The sequence below is a fragment of the Netta rufina genome, assembly GCF_964035555.1.
Source record: "Netta rufina genome assembly, chromosome: 1".
Lineage (NCBI taxonomy): Eukaryota > Metazoa > Chordata > Aves > Anseriformes > Anatidae > Netta > Netta rufina.
In genome coordinates, this window is record NC_140123.1 from 97632446 (window position 1) to 97654147 (window position 21702).

The 21702-nt window shown below is 37.4% G+C and overlaps 1 protein-coding gene across 1 annotated transcript in view; it reads left to right on the plus strand.

The window, feature by feature from the left end:
* Positions 1–21702, plus strand: part of USP25 (ubiquitin specific peptidase 25) — a 93261-nt gene that overhangs the window by 15415 nt on the left and 56144 nt on the right. Inside the window, exons 2-4 of the mRNA XM_084297714.1 lie at positions 5718–5795; positions 6868–7012; positions 16338–16461. Of these exons, the coding sequence (XP_084153840.1) occupies positions 5718–5795; positions 6868–7012; positions 16338–16461 (347 nt within the window). The remainder of the gene's footprint in view (positions 1–5717; positions 5796–6867; positions 7013–16337; positions 16462–21702) is intronic.

Consider the following 21702-nt stretch of genomic DNA (forward strand, 5'->3'; position numbering starts at 1 on the left):
GTGCCAGTGCAGTGATTTAACTTGGTCTTCACACTAAAAATATACCGCATTTTTAAATTTATGTGGATATGTATACACACTTTCAAGTTTATGTATTCATGTCTGTTTGTTCTGTGTATACACACACTGAGAAAAATCGTCAGGACAGTGATGGTAGGAGCACAGACAAGCATTCTGGAGTCAACTGCGTGTTACCCAGTGTTGAAACTTTGTCTCCTCATTGAGGGAGCTAGCTTTTGTTTGCCTGGATGGAACTTGACCAACATCTTATGTAGATGATGCTCAATGTATCGGTATTGCTGGAAATCAATGCTCAGCAGTGCTTGGGGGCCTTTTAACTGGTCCTGGTTAGTAATTGAGGGCCTTTGGTATGCTCGTACTTTTTCAGGTTTTCTATTTTGTATTGTTTTTGGCAGACACTTAAAGCCTGTATGTGGAGGATTTCATTCCTCTCATCTCTCAGTATTCTTCTCATTACTGCAGCATCACGTGATGAAACTAGCTGCTTAGCTACTTGTCTGTGATTCGCACCGTTAGCAGGTCCTCTTCAGCTCAGGTCACGCCAGAACAGTCTATAATATAAAATAGCTTCTGCAATCTCACTTGGGCTTTCCTCCAGCAAATAGCTCTTTCAGATCAGCATTGCTTCGGAAAGGAAAGTAAGCAGGTTTTGTGCAGAGGGAAATGAGTTGAGATGCTGTTCTCAGCGTTTGTCCATGTGAGTTTGTTGTTGTTGTTGTTTTTTTTTGTTTGTTTTTTTGTCCCTATTAAAGTATTCATTCCTTGAGAAGGAAAGGGTTCGTGTAGTTCATTTTTGTTATGTATTTTTCTTTAAGTGGCCTTTGTTGCAAGGCACCGCTTTCACCTAGTAATGGTTGGACCATCTAATTTATTACTAAACAGATGACTTCTCCTATACTTGGAAACTGGTGAGGGTTGTTTTATTTTCTAAGTTTTAAAATGCTTGTGTTGCAAATACAAATATTTGGATGTTGCCACAAATAAAGCCAAAGCTTACATGTACTTCTTTAGAAGTTTAAGAATCGAGGAATAAACAGATGAAAATGTGACTATATTTTTTTTTCAAATTTATCTGCAGTATAATTCAGAATTAGTCAATTTATGAGATTCACATTATCAAAAATGCATTTAAAAGTTATCAGAGTTTACAGTGTTGTTGTGGAACTAATTTGGACACGGTATCTTCCTAAGCAGATAATAGTGTAGATCCTTTTCTGCTCCACTAGCACTGGCACAGCCACTGAATGTGCTATTGTGTGAGGTTATAAACCAGATAATCTTAATTGGGCATTTCCTGAGAGGAAGGGAGGGATGGCTGAAAAAGGAAAGAATTGGAAATAAGGGCATGCATTCCTAATACACAAATTTGGCATTTGTCCAGGAAAACGGGAGAATTTCCTGTTAGTTAAGATCTTCCAAGAGCTGAAAGCTCCGGGATACATACCACGTACCTTGGAGAGGCAGAGGAAGGGGGAAGGCTGGGAACAGCTCGTGCAAGAAAGCCCTGGGGAACTGGATGCTGCGTTACGTGCCGGGATGGGGCTGTGGGCAGCTGCAGTTTGGGGCAGCTGTAGTAGCATCTGTAGTAGCATCAGTGGACCTTGGTTGGCCATTGCTGAGTCAAGGACTTGGGTTACCCTGTGGCATTTGCACCAGCAGAGCCTGCTGGCACAGACCACATCGTGGAGCTTTCTTAGAGCCCTTGGCCAAACACAGTTGAAGCTGCTTGGAGTATGTGTGTGTGTATCTTGTGTAGGCACGAAGCAGTACATGTACACGGTGGGTATATGTGGAGTTCTTCCTAACTAAACTGCAGCATCTGTGCTATAGATAAACGATGTCAAAAGATTTACTGTCATGTAAATTTGAAACTCTGGGGGAGAGGATGGCAAGCAGCAGTGGGTGTAGGCAAATAAGCTGAAAGAATGGAAGTGGATTTCTTAGCACCAGTGGCTGTGCCTGGCTCTGCTGGAGTAATCGGTTGGATCTGTGTTAGAAGAGAGGGGCTGCTTATTAGGTCGAGCTGAAGTGCAGTGAGTTCTGGTCCACAATTTGAGCCTCTACTAATGCAGGGTTGGAGAGAACACAGAATCAGGGAAGAGCTTCGCTGAAAAAAGAAAGCAACTGATTTATGTTAAAGCTGATAGTTGTGTATTGAATCTCCCCCACTGACCTGATTGCATTAACATATATTAATATAGATGCTTCAGACACCTGCAAATGCTTGTATGCTGCTGCCTTTCTTATTTTTAAGCTGTAGCATGACCTCTGAGGTTTTGGGTGGTTTTAGTAAGCCTTTCAGTGAATGACAATCATTCATGGTATTCTTGGACATTTTAGGGTTTATATGCTGCGGTCACTTCAACTCAAAGTAGCCCAAACTCCATGAAGAGTAAAGCTTGTAGTGCAGGCACAATCAGAAGGAGCATTAACAGGAGCAAGGAGGGGGGCTGCGCTTTATGTGGAGCTCTGGCCTCGGTATTCTGATAAGTGACACCTGTGGTACCAGAGAGGCTGAAGCATTTAGCAGTTGCAAGAGAAATTGATCTCCAAACTTCAGACATGGGTAGCAGTAAAATGTTTATATGTATTTAAATCATCCTATGTGCTGTAATGATATGTTGTAAAGGAATTCAATTTAGAACAAAAAGTTTCACCCATTGGGTGTCTTTGGCAGTCTACTATAGATGCACTAAATTAAAGTGTAATATCAGATCTCTGAATATGGATATAGTTGTGTTTCTTAAGCTTCTTATGTGAAAAGAAAAGCAAAAGGAAAATTTAATCTCATCCTCTGATGAATGAGGAAAGGGTCTGATCGTTATTCGTAGATAGTAATTGTCTGCACTGCCCTGAGTAATGAAAAGGAGCGGAATTACCTGTATGGATATAGTTCCATGGGTGATAACAAACCAGCAGTACATCAGTAAATGAGAGTAATGGCGAAGTGAAAGATGCAGTTGCAGGAGAGATCTGTGCGCAGCGGGCACGATGCTGGTACCTCGGGTTTGAGAGGGGAGAGCGGTGAACACGTGGCAGAGAAGGCACCAGCCTGGTGCAGTGCTGGGGGGCGTTCGGCTGCCTTACGCAGCTTGAGCTGTTTCCAAAGGCCTGTTAGTTTCCATTTCAAGTGTCAACGTAAAACACTGATGAGGCGCAAGCCATTTAAATTATACTTTAAAAATTTTTTTTTCAGTTTCATTTTTATTTTTTCCTCCTCTTCCAGGAAGTGATACGTACCGTTATTCTTAAACCTCTGTGTGATTTGAAACAGCTCAATTAGAAATGAACGGCAGCTTGTCCACATGTAACCTGAAAGCCAGAAATGTCTGAATCAGGTGTCTGTGGCCCCAGAGCAGTTTAGCTGCCTGTAAGGTAATCGGGATAACTGTTAATTTTGCTCTCAATATCTGTCATTTGTAACTAGGATGTTTATGGATTCTCCGTGTTGTTTACTCCGTTACCAGTCAGCAATTCGTGAGCTGAGTGCTTGAACTAATATATGTATGTTTATGCCTTATACATATATATATTTAAATATTTAAGTCATCTCTTGATGAGGACAGACCATCTCCGGGCCTGGGTCTGATCTGTGAATTGCCTGTCCTTGGGAAGGGGGCTTCAAACCACAGCTTTGCACCAGAGTACTGAAATCTGGATGTCAGCTACAGAAGTCTAGGATGACACGGCACGGCTGTGCTCATAAATTAGCAGCCAATATTTTGAACTGCTGTGAGGTTGTTTGTTGGTAAACTGTCTCTTCTGCCTTTTCCCAGTCTCTGTGAGCAACGAAAATCCTCCAGCCCTCTTTCATAACCTTTCCAACTCTTGTATGTATTGCGGAAGATACAGAAATTTGTTATAACTCAACATTGTAATTTATTTTACAACTATTTTCCATTTTAGTAACCGTCATGTTGGTAGCAAATAGAAAAAGAAATCAGTTCTGCTGCTGTGCACTGCCCTTGAATTGCTCCTTCCAGTTTTAATGCTGTTGTAATTACTTTTCCCAAATATTCTTTCTTCTTCTTTTTTTTTTTTTTTTTTTTTTTCTTTGCTTCTTGCCAGACCCAGGGACAGGAAAGCAACTTTACAGGGGAGACAAGTTCTGCTTTTCTGCTTTTGTACAGTGCTGTGAAATGCGTGGCGTAAACAAACAGGGGGACGAGGGGACAGGGGTAGAGCAGAATTTTGTTTGCCTGCATCCCTTTGCTTTCCTCATGCCGGTAGCAGGGCTTTTAAAAAGGAAAAGAAGAAAAGCAAATTGGATTGTTAACAGTGTCCCTTAGGATCATAAGTGAAGGGAGGATTGTGTATGTAATTCATAAACATCCTGAACTATACGCCTTCTATTTCAACTTATTAGGGCATGAAGTAGTGCCTGCCAGGTTAATTTCACACTGGGGAATTCAGCATTCATGCAGCTCTTAATTTCCTCCTCTATACAAAGCTGTGATAAGGAGAGAATAAGGCTATTTGAATATTTGGTTCCAAATAATTCAGTCTAAAGAAAAGTATTTTAGAAGTGGTCGCAAGACAATAATTGTTGTTTTTTAATGGAATTTGGAGAGCAACATGAGAATGTTTTTTTGTCACTGATAGAAAACATGCTTTTTGTTGAGCAAACAAAACCCTGTGTTTTACAAAATCTTTTCTTTTATAGATGAAATTACTGTTTTGGGTTCAGGATGTGGTGGGCAAACAACAGAAAACGAAAAACCACTTGCAAATACCACCAAGCTTTTCTCCTTTCCCTGTCTTCCCAAGGAAGAATGGAATTGTTTAGTTTGGAACAATGGTCGATCCTCTGTGTTTTCATGGTTTTAATTGTTAGCATGCTTTTAATGGTTAAGTGAAGTTCAAGGATTATCCCAGCCTAGTGCCTATTTTTGCTTCCGTGATGTGATATCCGAACATGAGTGGAGGGAGTCAGCTGTTGGCTGTAAACAGGGGTGGGAACAGTTTTGTTTAAAAACAGAGCAAAACAAAAGCTCAAAATTCACATGAAGTGAATGTAGAAGAGCTGCTTAACCTCTTGCTCTTTCTAACTGCAAGCATTACTTGAAGCTCAGTCACGGACACTGTCTGATTCTCAGTTTGTGAGAGTTGTTATCAGCTGGTCTCGGAAGGTAGTTAAGACAGATTCCCAATGTTTTGCTTTAGTCTTTTTCTTAAAAAGCAATACTTTTTATACTTTTATAGTATCTCTTTTAAAACACAGAGATATCCAGTGAAGATGGCTTTCTGCGTTTTGAGGTTTGAATGGCTGGGAACTGTGTATGTTAAGGAAATGCTGGGGTTGAGAGTAATTGGGAATTGAATAAATTGGTTTTGACGGGAGTTCAGTAAATTATTTCCCCTACTGCCACTGAAGACCAAGTTAGAATTTCATTTGTTTAGGAGGGCTAATTGTGGCTTTATGTAGGCCCTTTATACTGATGCTGTATAAGCTCACTCATCATTCTTTTGTAAAAACAAACAAACCCCATCAAATTTGAGAATTAAAAGTGCTCAAGTTGCAGGAGCTAAACCAAACTTGGATAATACAGTCTCTCCCCCTTTAGTGGTACATAAAGCGTATACTTGGTGGTACATAAAACGTATAAGAGATGTTTGTAGAGAAGCATGCACGTCAGTAGCAGTGGTTTTGCTGTAACTTGGCTCTTACTTTATTTTTCATCTGTTCGTGTTTTTAGCACCAGCAGACGTTTTTGAATCAGCTGAGGGAGATCACTGGTATCAATGACATCCAGGTACTACAACAGGCACTGAAGGTAAGGTGGATGTTGGGAAGTGTCCAACTTGTAGCTGAATGTGTACCTCCTGTCATTAACTGATTGTGAAAGCCATAGAACTGCATCCTTTCTTCACTTCTCTCCTTACCTATCTTGAATTATTTTTAGATGTATTTTAGGGGGAAAAAACTATTAATGATGGCTTCTTCACTTTAGAAGCAAGCCTGATCTGTTTTGATACCGAGATAAAAATTAATCTGGTGATCAAACATGAAAAGACAGGAATGGTATGACTTGCCTGAAAGGTAACCTTTGGCTCAAGTGTTTGATATACTTTGATGCTAGTACAGCTGCTTGACACCTGATGACTTAAGCTCTTTAATTGTTTTCTTATCAAGGTGTAGCAAAGTTTTCTAGCATGAACAGGTCCTGCTCAGCGTACAGAACAAAGAACTTCTGAATTTGTCACTCTTTGCTAACCTGGCATTGTTTCTCTGCTTCTGCAACCATCATAAATTCTTACACAGCTCAAGAGAGTTTTGATGCAAGTAAAGACCAGCAGATTTCTCTGTGATCTGTTTCCCGAAACAGATATAAATAAAAATCCACTGTATCCAACAAGCAGACCTTTTTAGTCACTTAAAAATAGAATATGAGCATTAAGTCAATTTAAACCATGTATATAGTTATTGCTTTTGATTGAGCTTAAGTCTTGTACACAACTGCCCTTCAAAAAACCGATACTTCTGGCCTTAAAATTGAAATGGTAGATTTTTGGAAGAATATGATTAACTGCTGTTGAAGTCTGTGAGAGTGGTCATTATGGAAGTTGATGGGTTGACCTACGCTACAGTATCTTTGTTTTTCTGTCATAGGTGGTGTTCTGTTGAAGAAAATTTTTATAAGCTGTTTTGTTTAGAAATCGTGAAATTTGCAGAATGCACAAGCTTGGAAATTTTATTTTCTTACCAGTAATTCACCTGAAAATATGATATGTCATTGATCTACTAAGTTGCTTGAAATGTTGTCCTTCATTGTTGACAAGAAAGGAAAAAAAAAGGGGGTGAGGGAAGTCTCACTTCTTGTGTTTTTGTTTGTTTGTTTGCTAAAGGACAGCAATGGTAATTTGGAGTTGGCTGTGGCTTTCCTCACTGCGAAGAATGCCAAGGTGCCCCAGCAAGAGGAGGCAACTTACTATCAGACAGCACTTCCTGGAAATGACAGATACATCAGTGTGGGCAGCCAGGCAGACACGAGTAGGTATTTTTTCATTTCATAAGATTAGTTTTAAGGCAAGGAAACTAAAAACTTGCCTGTAAGATGACTATTAATCTTGACTGATAATTCTTACTTAACAATTTTTAGAGTATCACTATCTTTATTTATTTCAACTTTTTTTTTTTTTTTTTTTTTTTTTTTAATTTAAGCTATCTTTTAAGTATTACCTTTAAATGTACTTATGGTACTTACGTACCTATCAGAGGGTGAGGGTGAATAACTGGGTTTTCAGTCTTTTTTTTTTTTTTTTCCTTCTCCTTTCCCCTCCCTGTTACAGGATTTATTTGTGGGCTTTACAGTACATAACTAAAGGCAATAGCTGGATAGTCTGACAGTCAAAAAAAATTTTTTTGAGAAGAGTCTATTAATGCGTTTGTTAATATGCTTAAGAGTAGCTTCTCCCTTAAAAGAGGTGACTTTTCCAGAGGGACAGGTGAGAGGGTAGCATCTTGTAGTGAAAGAGTAGGTTTCAGTATGTGAAATTAATATTAAAGTATTTAATTTTAAACAATTTTACCTGGTTTATCAACTAGGTAAACTAGTCCAAAAAACTTATATTTCTCTGAGTCTCACAGATTGAATTACTTTGCTTAGGTGTATAGTTAGTTTTATGGAGAAAAAGTAAGGAAATAAACATTAAAGCAACCATACTTTTTATGCACTGGTGATGAGGAAACTACTGACAAGAAAAGTTTTGCTTTCTTGTGGTCCTGCATATTCAGTGTGTCTTGCAAATATGGAAATAAAATAAATAAGGGAAATAAAAAGAAATTAAAGAAAGTTTTGACGATGGATTTTAAAAATTTGAGTTGCTTGATGCTGTCTTTCCTTTCCAAGATTCTAAACGTAGTCATCCAGTCTTTTTAGTTAAAATATATATTAATCTTTTGGCTATGTGTGATGTATATCTTTGTAGCTTTTATGAAGTTACTAGAATTACTTAGCTTCAGGCACAGCAGGATTTTTTCTTTTATTTCACTAATATTGGGTTGGCAATGGTGGCAATATTGTAAAGAAGTTTATGTAGAACTCATTGTCAATTATACATTTATCTTTTTGTCTCTGACACCTCAAAATAAACACCTTTTATTTTTATGTATTTACTTTTTTTAACTGGGTATGAGTTTATTCTCAACATCTCAGATCTGAAAACAGTGTTTTAATCATCAGCATTATAAGCATCCTGTATAAAATACATAGTGCACTGTTATTGGTTGAGGGTTGTATTAACCTTCTACTTTTAGAAAGAAAACACACACAAAAACCCACTACTTAGTTTTGTGACAAGAAATTGGCATTAAGTAAGTAGAGACTACTTTCTATGAACTTACAATGCTGTTGTTATCCAGTAATGAAGATCTACTGTGGCAGTGGAATAGTAAGCTGGATTCTCTTGCAATCTGTGTTTAATTAGATTTATTATATTAATCCCATTAATAGAAGTGTTTAGTTTTGGCATCATTTAATGTGCTATGCAACCTTATTGAAGATACAAGGTGAGAGGAAAGAGTCAAGCTTGCAGAGTCAATATTGACTGTGACTGATGATCAAACTGAAAAGAGCAATTCTTCAGTTGCAGATTCCAAGATGGATTTCAAGATCTTCTCTTTTCTAGAGCACTGAAGGCAGACCTAAATTCTTTACAATTATATAGCACTCTAAGTCAGTAGTTAAGAAGTGCCAACTGTTGTTGAAACATTAGGCAGATGTTCTTGACAACTTTAATGTCTACTCAGCTCCTCATTGGCAAAAAAAATGAGAGCCCTTTGCCAACTTTTGCTGTTTCAGTTAGAGTGAAAACCAGTTAGGAAATAAAGACATCTTGGCCAACTCTTCCTCATGTTGGAGGGACCCCAGGGCAAGAACTAAACATCTACAGCAAAGCAAAAATCTGAACCAATCTGATCATAGAGCCCTCTCCTCCATCTGTAAGGCAGAGTTCCAGTAAAAGCTTCTTGCAAAATCCTGCAGTTCTCTCATTGTGATTTCCTTTTCCGCAATTATTTTGATTATGAATTTAAAAAACGCAATATGTTTAATGTGGACAAGTTTCATGACCCTTTGTTGGTAGGTTCTATCACATTAGGGAGTCTCATGAAAGACAGTGGATGATTTGGGAGAAGAGAGTGGAAGCATGGATACAGCTGGGAAAATACTCGGTAATGATAGCTTCAGTCATCAGCTCTTCCTTCTCAAAACAATGCTATTACCACTTCTCATCATCCACGTGCAGTTGCTGACAGTACATGTATCTTGCCTTTCAGATTTGACCCTCTTTTCCTATCACACATAGGTGTAATTGCATGAAGATGATTATAACTCAGTCTTACTGTTTCTTACTGCTTAACTACGTGTGTGCATTTGGAGCCTAGGAAGTTATGAGTCACCTATGTTTGCAGTCCTACCAAGTTAGGACATTCAAACTGAGGATGATACAGGAACAGATAAATAACAGAACTGTCTTTTGTAACCCACCCACCCATCCTCTCTTCCCCCTCCAAAAAAAAAAAAGGGGGGGGGGGGGATGGACAAACAAACATCAGCCACTTATCAAGACTTTTGAATGTATGCTAGGTGGGCTTGACTGATGGCATTTCTTTGAAAAGGTTACTTAGTTAAGGGGTGAAATAAAAGTGTATATAACAGGAAATCATGCCTTAACAATCAGTCTGGATTGTGATGCATTGGTTCTATCAATTATGACAGTGGTTGTTCAACAGTTTGCGCAAGTAAATAGTATTCAGTATGTCAGAAGATATAAAGAAGCCCATATCCTGCTGTTAGCAAATGTGGCATTTCCGCATTGGCAAAAAGTATACTAGAGCCTGCATAAAGGTTTTGTCTCTTTAAAATCAGACTGACTTGCACAGTCAGTATTACTCATGATACTTGCCTTTTTGCCTGTTCAAAACAGTATGTGCAAGCACCTGCAAGTACAGCGTTTTCACGTCAAGTGATGCATGCTTTATTTGATCCCTTTGCAAAGGTGGTACTACCCTTTTTTAAGATGTAATCTGTAGGCTGAAAGTGCTTAAATATTAGGGTTGCAATGTACAAGTGAAACTTTTTAATCTCAGATCACTTTAATGTTCTGCTTAGTTGCATAAATCCTAGGCACTGTATTTAAAGCAAAGCCAAAGTAGTAGCATAGTAGTAATTTACAATATTTTCAGTTTCTTGATAGCTCTAGAAACTTCTTAATTTTTAATTTATTTTTAACATTTGCTCAGTGTATTTTTATCTATGGTTGCACAGCAGAACTATTGCATTTCCAAGCATTTATCCCTTTGCCTTCTCATTATTTGAGAAACTCGCAGAACCCAGGGTTAAAGGAAGCAGCAGAATAAAGAGAAGACATGTACTTTAGAAAAAGTGTTGTCTTTGAATAAAATAGCTGTCAAGACAAATTCTCTCCTGTCCTTATTTTGAAAATTCAAGAATTCTGTCACAAAAACTGAATTATTAGTCTTTGGAATTGTGCGTTCCACAACCAAGACAAAAGACCTGAAGTCCTTTTATAAGGGCATACATAACTACAGTGTAGCTCTAGAATGCCACACACACAGGCATCAAGTTGTAGAATTCATTTCTTCTGGGGATCTGACTTACATATCATCACGCTCCTAGAGTTTAGGTCCTTTGCAGAAGTTTCAAAAAGTCATTCAATCAACCCCTTCCAAGAAGGCACTCCTAACTGCACCTAAACTTATGTTTATATAATCTATTTTTTAACAACTCTGTTCCAAAGACACTGAAAAGTTTATAGAGTAGCTTGTTTAGTGTTTCATTGATCTTAATTTTTGACTCGTAATGTCTTATTTAAATTCCTTTTGCTTCAGGTTAAGCCCTTTACTCTTTGGGATATCCCATTTGGAGATCAGTACAGTTTGTTCCTTTTGTCTGAGATGAAATATTGCATATCTGAAGATTGTGTATCATGATGTTCCCTCAGAGTTTTCTCAGCTCAAGAATAAAGAGCTTAAATTATTTCTAAGTCTTTGGCCATGTATTCTATACCTAGTGTCATTTTTTTCCTCTCTTCTGGATCCTCTCTAATTGTTCTGTGTTTTTCTTGATATGTAATACTGAAAAGAAGAACCAACGCCGCAGCTGAGGTGTTTTTTTTTTTTTTTTCCTTAAAAAAACAACCAACCAGCCAACCAAAAAATAAAAAAACACAAAACAATCCATAAACAAACCTAATCTATTTAAATGTCTGTGTCTTACTCTGTCGCTGTACCTCAGTGCAACACTTCAGATTTTCTTCAACACTATGATAATGTGAATTAAAAGTTGAATGTGGATCTGCTTTAGCTCTTAGGTCCTTCTTGGCATGAGTCCTGGTCTGCACCATTCTGTAGCCATGCATTTTGTTGTTTCTGTGAGCAGAATTTGACACTAGTTCTTTTTGTCACATTACCCAGCTTGGATATCACTAGGCCTCTTCATGATATTTCCTTCTATTTCAGTGATTATTTGTTTAATCTCTTATCCAGTTTCCTGGGAGTGTCTCCAGCTTGATATGGAAGGGTCTCTTCTTCAAAATGTCAGGATTCTTGTACCTTGAGGCTCTCCTTTCATCTTAGTGATTCACATGTTCCTTTATCCCTCCTTCCAGTCCTTGCCAGTGTGAGAATCATCATTTCAACATGCTATTATCCTTAGTCAGATAGCATGCATGGAGGGAACACCTGGGATTAGGAATTTACTGTGAGATGCTGGTGCCTCATATTTGTTAGCTATTTCAATAATAGGCAGGTTTCATCAGAACTGTTTGGGTTGACTAAGCACCTGCTGGTATGCTCCGTATTGTTTCCCCATCCAGGTTGAACTGAAATTGGCATATACACCCAAATAAATTCCTTAAATCTTCAGTTGGGAGCCCAAGTCCATCACAATGTTTAACATTGCAGAATAGACCATAGAAAACAGCATCTTGTTTAGGTCTGCTTGTCATAACTAAAAATAACGTAATCTCAACTTTTTTATTATTCTTATAATGTTCATGTTTTGAAATTGGAGTCTTGCTGCTGGATTTCCATACTTGGCACCTGTCTGTTGAACCCAGCAGCCCTGCCCCTTCATTTTTCCCTCCCTGTGCCAGAAGTTGCATCACAGTGTTTGTTTATTGCTTGTCCCTGTGTTTAATTACTACTCCAGATCTTTCCCTCATGCTCAATTTCCCAGCCTGCCTAAGCTTGAAGATTTTATTCTCTGCCTTGTCCTGGTACAAGTAACAAGTTGACAAGGCAATAATTACTTTGATGACTTAGGCAATTACTGAAGTAATTCCTAAGTAAACAAACTGATAAGAAAAGTATGTAAGAAAAGAAAGAAGATATATGAATGTATATATGTGTGTATTTATTACATATATTAATATATTTGTCACAAATTTCAACATACAACTAAAAGTTGCTTGTAAGATAATTACAAGTGGTATCAACCTCTGGACCTTATATACAAGAAGTGTGGATTATTATATAATAACATTGTGAAACAAAAACACCTCTGTTAGTAAAACAGCTTATTAATTCTGCATACCATCTTCGAATAAACATCATGAATGCACTAAGTCATACTGTTTGGATGGGCAATTTTTCCTTTCGTAAAGATTGTTTTCAGAAGCAAACTTTTTTTATTTGCTTTGTAGTCACAGCTTAGTTAAGAACATACATTTCTGAAGATTGTGATTTTTGATGAGTACCACCTTTGTAAGTATAAGCCACTGTGAACTAAAGTGTTCTTTGGCTTAAATGAGAGCCATATTGCAAAGTCAGGTGACTATAAATTTGGAATTTTTCCTTATACCTTTATGAAATAAAGGTTTATCTTCAGCTCTATCACAGTAAAGTTGCATGTATGTCTGATAAATACTTTGGATAGAAGTCAGCTTTTTTCAAGCTTACTCCTTGAACACAGAAATCAGTTGGTCAGATAGGAAACCTAAGTAGAACAGCAAACAAATTAATTCCACTGCTAGTTCTTATAGAATAGATACTGCCATTGGTTTGCATTACCACTACACACTTGAAATAAGTATTTAAAAATGCATGCATGATTGAATTTATTAATAACTATGTGAAATCAAAATGATTACACACATAAGTTAACTGCTGAAAATTGGACATCTTTCCACTACAAAAATTCCTGTATAAGAATTTACAAGACAAGGCTATTAAAGTAACAACAACAAACTTGCACAAATATCAGTTATTATAACTACGTTTCTATAATCTATGAGCAGCTGACAGGGTTGCAAACTATGCAGATATGTAAGCTGTTTTTTGAAAATTTTTTTTTTTTTTTTTAATTTATATTACAAGAAGAGTTTAGTCTCAGACTGTTCCCCTTTTATTAGGACTTCTGCTGAGATCTCCTCTTTACACTTAGGATTCAAGCCTGAGCTGTGGCAGCTGAATGAGTTACTGTATCAGCAGAAATGCTGAAGAACATCTTAGACGTGCTCTAAGTACAGAAAACAAACTAAAATACATTAGCATAAATCCTCAAAACAATTTATTATACATTTGCTACAGATGAAGAGCTTACATGGAACGGTTTACCAGTGATCATCACATATTTCAAAGTTTATTTTTCTGACATAAGTTATCATAGGTAAAACCTGAGTGATATACATTAATTGCACTGATCACATGTGGTGGTAGTATCCGGTATCAGGTCTGCACCATATTGTCCTTTTTTTGGTGCAAATAAGGAACAATGTGTATGCAAAAATGACATTTCTGAAGAGAGAATGTTACAATGCCTACTCTAATCCCTGCATGACAAAAGAAGCTATTCTGTTAACTTGCTTTTTGAAAGGAAGTCGAAGTCAAGGATTTGGGATTTTAATATTAAAATGATGTAATCACTGGTAATAAAGTTCTGAACACGTAGGGTGGTGCTATAGATTAATAAAGATTAAGGGTCTGGAAAGATGCAAAGAAATAATTTAATAAAAGTGTGAGTTGGATTTGACCTTGATATTCTGTGTTGGTTTGTGTAACAGTGGGAGCTTTTGTTCAAAGCGTGATTTTCAGCTATGAATCGTTTTCTGGAAAATACTCCCCATCTAACTTTCTTCTTTATCATTTTATGAGTTTTATCTCTCTACCCTTAAAAGAGACTAGCTAAAGGAATCTTCCCCTCTTTAAGTAGTTGGTCAGAGTAATCTCATACTTTACCGGCAGCATGTATAACCACACATGCAATGGGTAGAGGCTTGTTTCATGTTCAGTTGAGACCACTATCTTTACTTTCAGAAAAACAGGTCCTCTCCAGTGGATCAGAGGTGTCTGTGCAGGACTACCTGTGAGTGGGTAGAAAATACAACACAAGCAATGCATTTTAGAGCATAATAGGCAGTATGTGTAGTAACAGGATACTATCACTGCTGTGACCCTTATTCCCTTGCTCCTGTTGTAGAACAAAGCCATCCTTGTATGTGACCCAGGTTGAGGTATTATTTTAGCCTGAATTACATTGTTCTCAACATGACAGCGTGTATATCAAAAGTCCTGTGGGTGTGGCTGCTGACAGTTCTTGTAATTACTGTACGACTTTTGACGGAGAAATTCAGGCATCCAGAGCTGAAGTATCCTTTTGCCACACTTGAAAATCTGAGCTGACTGTAAAAAACATAATAATTAAATGATGAAGTGCTGCTTTTGTGGTCATAGTGTCTTCTCATACTTTCAAATCATGACAGATTTCAGAGTTCGTTTTGCAGGTAAGAGTGCTCCCATTAGAAGCTCACTGGGGGAAGAAAGGCCTTAGCTGAAAACTAATTCTTGAAGATGCTGGTGTTAATGGAAAAGTTCCTTTTTCAGCTTCTCTTTAGTTTCAGCTTTCTGTGAGGACGAGCCGTTCCCTTTTCTGTTAACACATAGTTATGGCAATGATTTTTGTATCACGAGTTCATTGTGAGAAGCATCAGAAACATGAGACAAGTAAGCCCAGGGAAACAGTGTAAGTTATCTTTACAGTGGGTTAGCCCATCCAGGAGAAAAGTTGGAATCTAAACAGAGAAGCTCTTTGGGAATGAGTTCATCTCTTTTTGTGAGAAGTCAAGTTTGAATTTGTTTCTTTTCCTACTGGAGCCTTTTAATGTCTAACATGCAAACCCCAGGCTGGAGAGTAATCCCTTCCGTAGCTCTTTGGGTAAACTTTGGCCTTTGAGGAGACAGAAGGAAATGCTCCGTGTGTGTGTGTGTATCTGCCATTGCTCTTGAAAGTCACTTTTGCACCTTCCTTCTCTTCCTGTCTGGCTGACTTGCAAATTGAGATTTTTGGCCCTTGAAATCACAATGACCAATGACCTTGTTTTTTCTAAAGGCCTCATACAGCTGACAGGCTTTCCTGTCAGCCCTGACTTTTCTGGGAAGTGGGTCAGAGCCCACCTGGGGAATGCCTGGTTTAGTGTGGTGTACAGTGAATGATAGCAGTCCTTTTTATTCAGGAGGGGGAGAGCGAGCAGTTGCCACGCTCAGGAAACAGGGAGATATGCAGAGGATGTTAGGATCTGATTCTTTAGATAATCAGGACTGGAGAGGAAGTAAGAATAGCATTGTTTTCATGTTATTACCTGGTTAGTATCCCATCCAGCATTTCCTACTTGTCCAAGTATGAATCCTTATTTTGACTTCACTATTCACTTTCTTAATTTTCCTGTTGAGAGGGAATACTTTCAGCAGACAGAAATTTAAGTATGTTCAGACAATGAATACACAGACAGAATGCAAAAAGAATCACGTTAAGAAAGGAACTCTCCCACATGCGATGAAACTGTGTAAAAGTTCCCATGTACAGAAACACTTGTTGAATTTGGGGCTTCTACCTGTATTTTGGGAAAGCTCAACACACATTCTTCCATGAGAAGGAAAAAATAACTGTGCTCAGTTCAGGTACCGTATTTAAGGGAAGGTTGTTCCCTCCTCCCTGTTCCGTACCCTGGAAGCAGTGGTAGCTGAAGTAATACACTTAGGTGCATTTCTTTGAAAGGGCTTTCAGAAACAACAGATGTTTAAACTTACCCCATAGCTTTGTGATACTTAGGACCATGGGGAGCAAGGAAGAGTGCTGGCTGTCATATCTTAACAAGGGCAAGCTGCTGAGGTTTTATTTGGCTTCGAGATGGAAGGGAGCAGTTAGCACAGTTAGTTGTTGGAAGAGAGCAAGCCACAAGAGGGATGGACTCGAATGCAGGTTAGAAATCCTTGGGGGTTCTGTCTCCTCTACAGTAAGACTTGCCTTTCCTTCTGTTTCACTTTTAATTTTGAGAAAGATAGTTTTGCTTTTCAGATGTGATTGATCTCACTGGAGATGATAAAGATGATCTTCAGAGGGCAATTGCCTTGAGTTTGGAGGAATCAAACAGGGCATTCAGGGAGACTGGAATAACAGATGAGGAACAAGCCATTAGCAGGTAAACAAACAACTTATATAAAGCAGAAATTAAAGAGTTGGAGATTGGCCTGTATTGCATTTTATTACTTAATTTTAATTTAACAAAGAATAACTTGTTTGTTTTCACTTGTGCTACTTATATGCCTGGCTTCAGGATGTTGCTTTAATATATTGTATGTTCTACACTGGAAAATAGTCTATTATGTGTGGGCTAGGAGTTAATAGTATGTTTCATGTTGATGTATTTGTTTAAATGTTGAGGAAGTGGAAAGAGATAGAGGATATATGGTCATATTTAAATAGGACCTAAAATTAAAAGTTTCTCTTTTGTATCAAGTAAAAAACAATGAAATTAAAAGCTTAAAAATTATCTATCCTGTTTATTTTTATACTTCTCATTTTATAGTAACATTTTCTTACCTCTGTGATAAGGCTGAGACTGGGGGAGGGGGTGGTGATGCTATGACTTGAGTATACTAAGAGCAGCTGCTATATTTTAGCTGATTAAGTATGTTATTAACATATTTAATGAGTAGGATTTATAAACATTGCTTGAAGTTAACTTCTTGGTTTAAAATTTTACAAACTTAACTTCCACAGCTTGGGGGTGATAAGAGTCTGTAAGTTAACCTTGATCAGATTTTACAATACCTTTCTATAGTGCATATTTATATGTAAATATAAATACAATTAAGAAATATTTGAAATATATTTATATTTGAAATATAAATATAATTAAGAAATATTTGCAATAAGCCTGGGTGTAGAGCTGTGTGGGAGTGGTTTTGCTTTTTTCATCTTTGGCTGTCCTTGTTCTGGGGAAGAATGGCAATGGTTTGATCCTTGGATTGGAAGGTGAAATACTGCCTGCTTGTAAAAAAAATAATAAAATACATAAAATATTTATACTTTAGATGGGAGAGATTTATCACAATAATTCTTTAATTCTTTTCCTTAGTGCACTGTATTTCGCAGATGTAATAGCTTAATCCATTTAAGTCCAATTCTAAGAATATGGCCAGTATTACTTTATCCAAAGTAATTGTCTTTTTCCTTTTGAAAACCAAATGTACTACTATTTGTGAGAATCAACATTCCAACAAAGTGTGCCCCCCCAGTCTTTATGGGAAAATAAAGACACATCTAGTTATTTGCGTTCAGCATAGTATATTTTAGGAAAGAAAGGTGGGGTGAGAGAGAGAGATTTAGATTCTTAATAGTTGGAACAGGATATGTGTGTATTCAAGATTATCATGTAAGTTCCCTCCAATTTTAGTTCAGAAGTTCAGCTCTTGTGTATTCCTTTTGAAGGACAGAGTCATCATAATTACAGAGCTGTGATTTAGGGAGCCACTCAGAAATATGGGCCTATGTCTGGTGTCTGGATAGTAAAGCCTCCCCCCCCCCCCCCCCCCCCCATCTCCCATCTTTTTTTTTTTTTGTTTCCTCCCCAGGCTTTTGACTGCTTTTGCTGCATTTGCTTCTTGTGAGCCTTGAAGCTCTAGGTTTGTTCTGTAGCCTTTGATTTTTAACTTCTCAGACTGAAAAACTCATTTTAATCTTACCCGTTTAGCTCATAACTAAATATTTTATATAAATTATTGTGTAACTTTTTCCGGTTGCAGAAGACGGTGAAGTAGTATGCCACTTTTTTCCATATGTAACACGTACAACAGCATGTAACACTGGTAATATACAGAGAAAAACGGTATTTTGTTTTAATGAAACTGTTAGGTATATTTGATGGCAAAATTGCACACAACTGGCATGGCCAATTTAAGAGCTTGTTGCTACCAAGAGGGGTATGGCATACCCTCTGTAATACATCTTCTATGCTTGCTGTAGTATTCTTTGGAGCATTTGTTGCACCAATCTAGTTCCAAAGCCATACAAGAATATTCAGGAACAGATCCAAAGCATGTCATGGCACAAAAAAAATGATGGGACTTCATTTTTGAATGGAGAAGACTGAGAATCCTGGGATTTTGGCATTGAAGTATTAGATGAACTCAGTTACATATCAAGATACGCCCTGAGTTGATGGCAAATTATGTCTGAGCTGTACAAATACAGGAATTGCAGAATTCTTTCTCTGAGCCATTCAGTCAGCTTCTTGAAGGGCAGGACTTCAGACTATTAAAAAAATACTTTGTAGCTAACACCCTGTAGAAGAATGTTGGCATTCCAATAGGAATCACAGTATCTGTGTAGGACTTCTAACAACAAGTGGAGCAGTGTGATTGTAAACAGGTCAAGCTGCACCCATTTGCTATTGTTTTTCTAAGTTAAATAAGAAGCAGAAATCAAATAGGAACTCAGAGATAAATACATTCAGGATGGAATCTTGCATTTTTAATCATGTAGGACTTGTGCATATTTAAACAATCTTTGGTGCGGAGGTAATTTTTTCCAAAGGTATCCATACTAGTTTGGAATCTAACTTGCAGTGATTTTGTTATGGTTTCCAAGGGAGCATTAATGGAATATCTTGACTTGTATAATTAATGTTGTAATGCATGTAGAATTTGTCTTCCTGAATGTAATTGCCTTGTGCTGCTTAACGGGGACAGATCTGATTACTACGTGGGTATTAAGAAGAGTGCAGCTGGAATGTCCAACTGTCCAAATGGAGCATCTTGTACATGGCATGTTGAAAACTTTTTACTGTTCCCTCTTTAAATCTCCAAGGGAAATTTGTATGTTCAGTACATTTACTAATAGGAAAAATCTTCTCCCATCTGTATAATTTTTCATGGATTGAATGAGAATGAGGCTGGTCAGAGAGGGCTTCACTGGGGAAGCTAGCACAATGACTAAAGGGAGAAATTAGCTGACAGGAACGTTGTACCTAGAGTAGTGGCCATGTTAAAATGAAAGCCATGAGTGGCCATGTTAAAATAAGTGCATAAGGAAGTGCACAACCCATGGGCACTTTTATTTATTTATTTTTACATGGTCATTGAACCTGTTGGGGACTGTGCACTGTGGTTAAGCATTGTCTGTGTGGATAGAAGGTGAAACTGGGGAGGGATGTAGGTTTACTCCTGGCCAGCCATAAGGCAGTCACAGTATGAAGACCTTTTCTTGTTTTGTTTTTTTTTGCTGAGTAGCCTGCCAAAGTGGGCTTTCCTTCAGCATGTTTAGTGGGCTTCCTCAAAATAGTTTGGCTGCACTTTCATGCTGCAGGTTCGTTTTGCCCTGTTTTGCTGTTGGTTTTTTTGTTTTTTTTTTTTCTTTTTCTGATTAGCCCCATGCAAGCAGCTCTGAAAAGCTGCTTAACTATGCCCAGCTTGCTGTTGCAAGAAATAAAACACTGCTTTCAAGTCCCATTGCCAAATCTGGCATTAAATAACTCTCATTTAAAAGTTACCCTCTGAACAAGATTCCAAAACTTGGAGGTGGGGAAGGCTTTGGTCTCATGAGGCTAGAGACATGCCATGCGCTGCACATAGCTGATGGTTTTGCTGCTAGCGACAGCTGCTGTGGGCTCTGATGGTCACAAAGAGGGTATTTTAGCTGCTTATTCAGGGTTGCTAAGTTCTCGTACTAACTTTCTGAAAAGATACTCATTTTGTTCAAGAACAATGCATAGATGGGCAGGGTACTTTGTCAAGGTAGTATCACAAAGCAGGACTTTGTTGTTTGGGTTGCAGTGAATGTTAACAGAAGAGGCATTATTGATACACTGGAAAATACATTTATATAACTTTTGAGCTAATCACTAGATTCTAGTTTAATGTGCTCACTTTTTTTTCAGTTTGCATCACAACTATCATTGTGGCTGAAAATGAATTTGGCATACAGAATGTACATGTTCTCTCTGAGGAGAAATCATGATTTTTTCCTTATTTTTACTTACAACATTAAGTTCTGAGAATCAAATACATCAATCAATACAGACATGAAAACTGATCTGAGGTGGAGCTAGAAATGAGGAAATGTCTCAATTGCTTAAAAAAAAGGAAACACAAAAACATAATAAAAAATTTACTATGCAATTAAATTGATAAATGACCTTATTCTTAAGGTCTGTAAACAGTTTTGATTTGAGAATATATATTTTCTGAACTCGAATCTTGAAATATCTTGAAATATTCTTGAGGTTGGAGAAAAAAAAAAAAGTTTGTTTGTTTCCATGGAATGAAAGTAGTATGGAGTGGGTGCTGTCTTGTTACAAAATTATTCTAAATTCATTTCAGTCTGTCAGTCTTCTAGTCAGTTTTAAAGATCCCTTCAGTTTAGTTTAAACGAGTTTAGATAAATCTTCCTGAAGGATAAATCATTTAAAATAAGTATAACATTTATTTTGAATTGATTTTAGTGTCCTCATCAAATCACTTTTATTTTCAATGCAGAGATGCACTGTACTTACAACGCTTTTGAAGGATTGTGTCAGGGAGAAGGGAGAAGAATCTAAGTGATTTGTTACATTTTGGGCTTTATCAGTCAAAAACTAAATATCAGAATCAATACTAGTCATCAAAATTTAATCAATACTAAATATCAGTCAATACTAGTCCCAAGGAAACGCCGAGTTTGAAATTCTGCCAAGTTTTATTGATACAGAGTTGGTGTTTATACCAAATGGGCTCTTAAATTCTAAAATTTTCTTTTTTTCAGTATACATAGCGATAACAAATGAATATGTTCCCCAAATCATTTGATGTACTGCACACATAAAGTTTCCTAATTTTACTATGTCTTATAACATACCCCTTGCTAATTTCAGAAGAGCATAGTTCAAAACAATAAACAAACAAAAACCAAAACCAACCAAACAAACAAAAAAGAAGGGGAAGCTGGGGAATATATTGTGTGCTTTTTTTCTCTGCTACTTTGTTAGTTTTTTTAAAAATAATTATTTATTTTGAATAAGGTATTCAAATTTTGACCTTTAGGAACCCCATTTATAGACCAGCATAAACCTGCTCTTCTTTGATGTTTAGTGAACCAAAGGGGGCAATGTTTCAAGCTGCCTAGACCAACCATTTGGATGCTTGTAATGCAGCTCCTGAAATGGTGTGCTTGGTGAACTTAGAAGTTCAACAGCAGCTCAGTCTTTTTGTATAACAGTTGGACTAGATGGTTTTGGGTAGTAGCAGTTATACACATGCCAGGCAACTTAGTTTATTAGTTAGAGACATTGCTTTATGACCTGGCTGTATCCATCACTGCCTTTCTATTTAGAATATGAAGCTACCACAAATTACCTCTAAGGTGTGCTTTGTCACCAGCCTAAGGATATGTGCTGACATAAAAA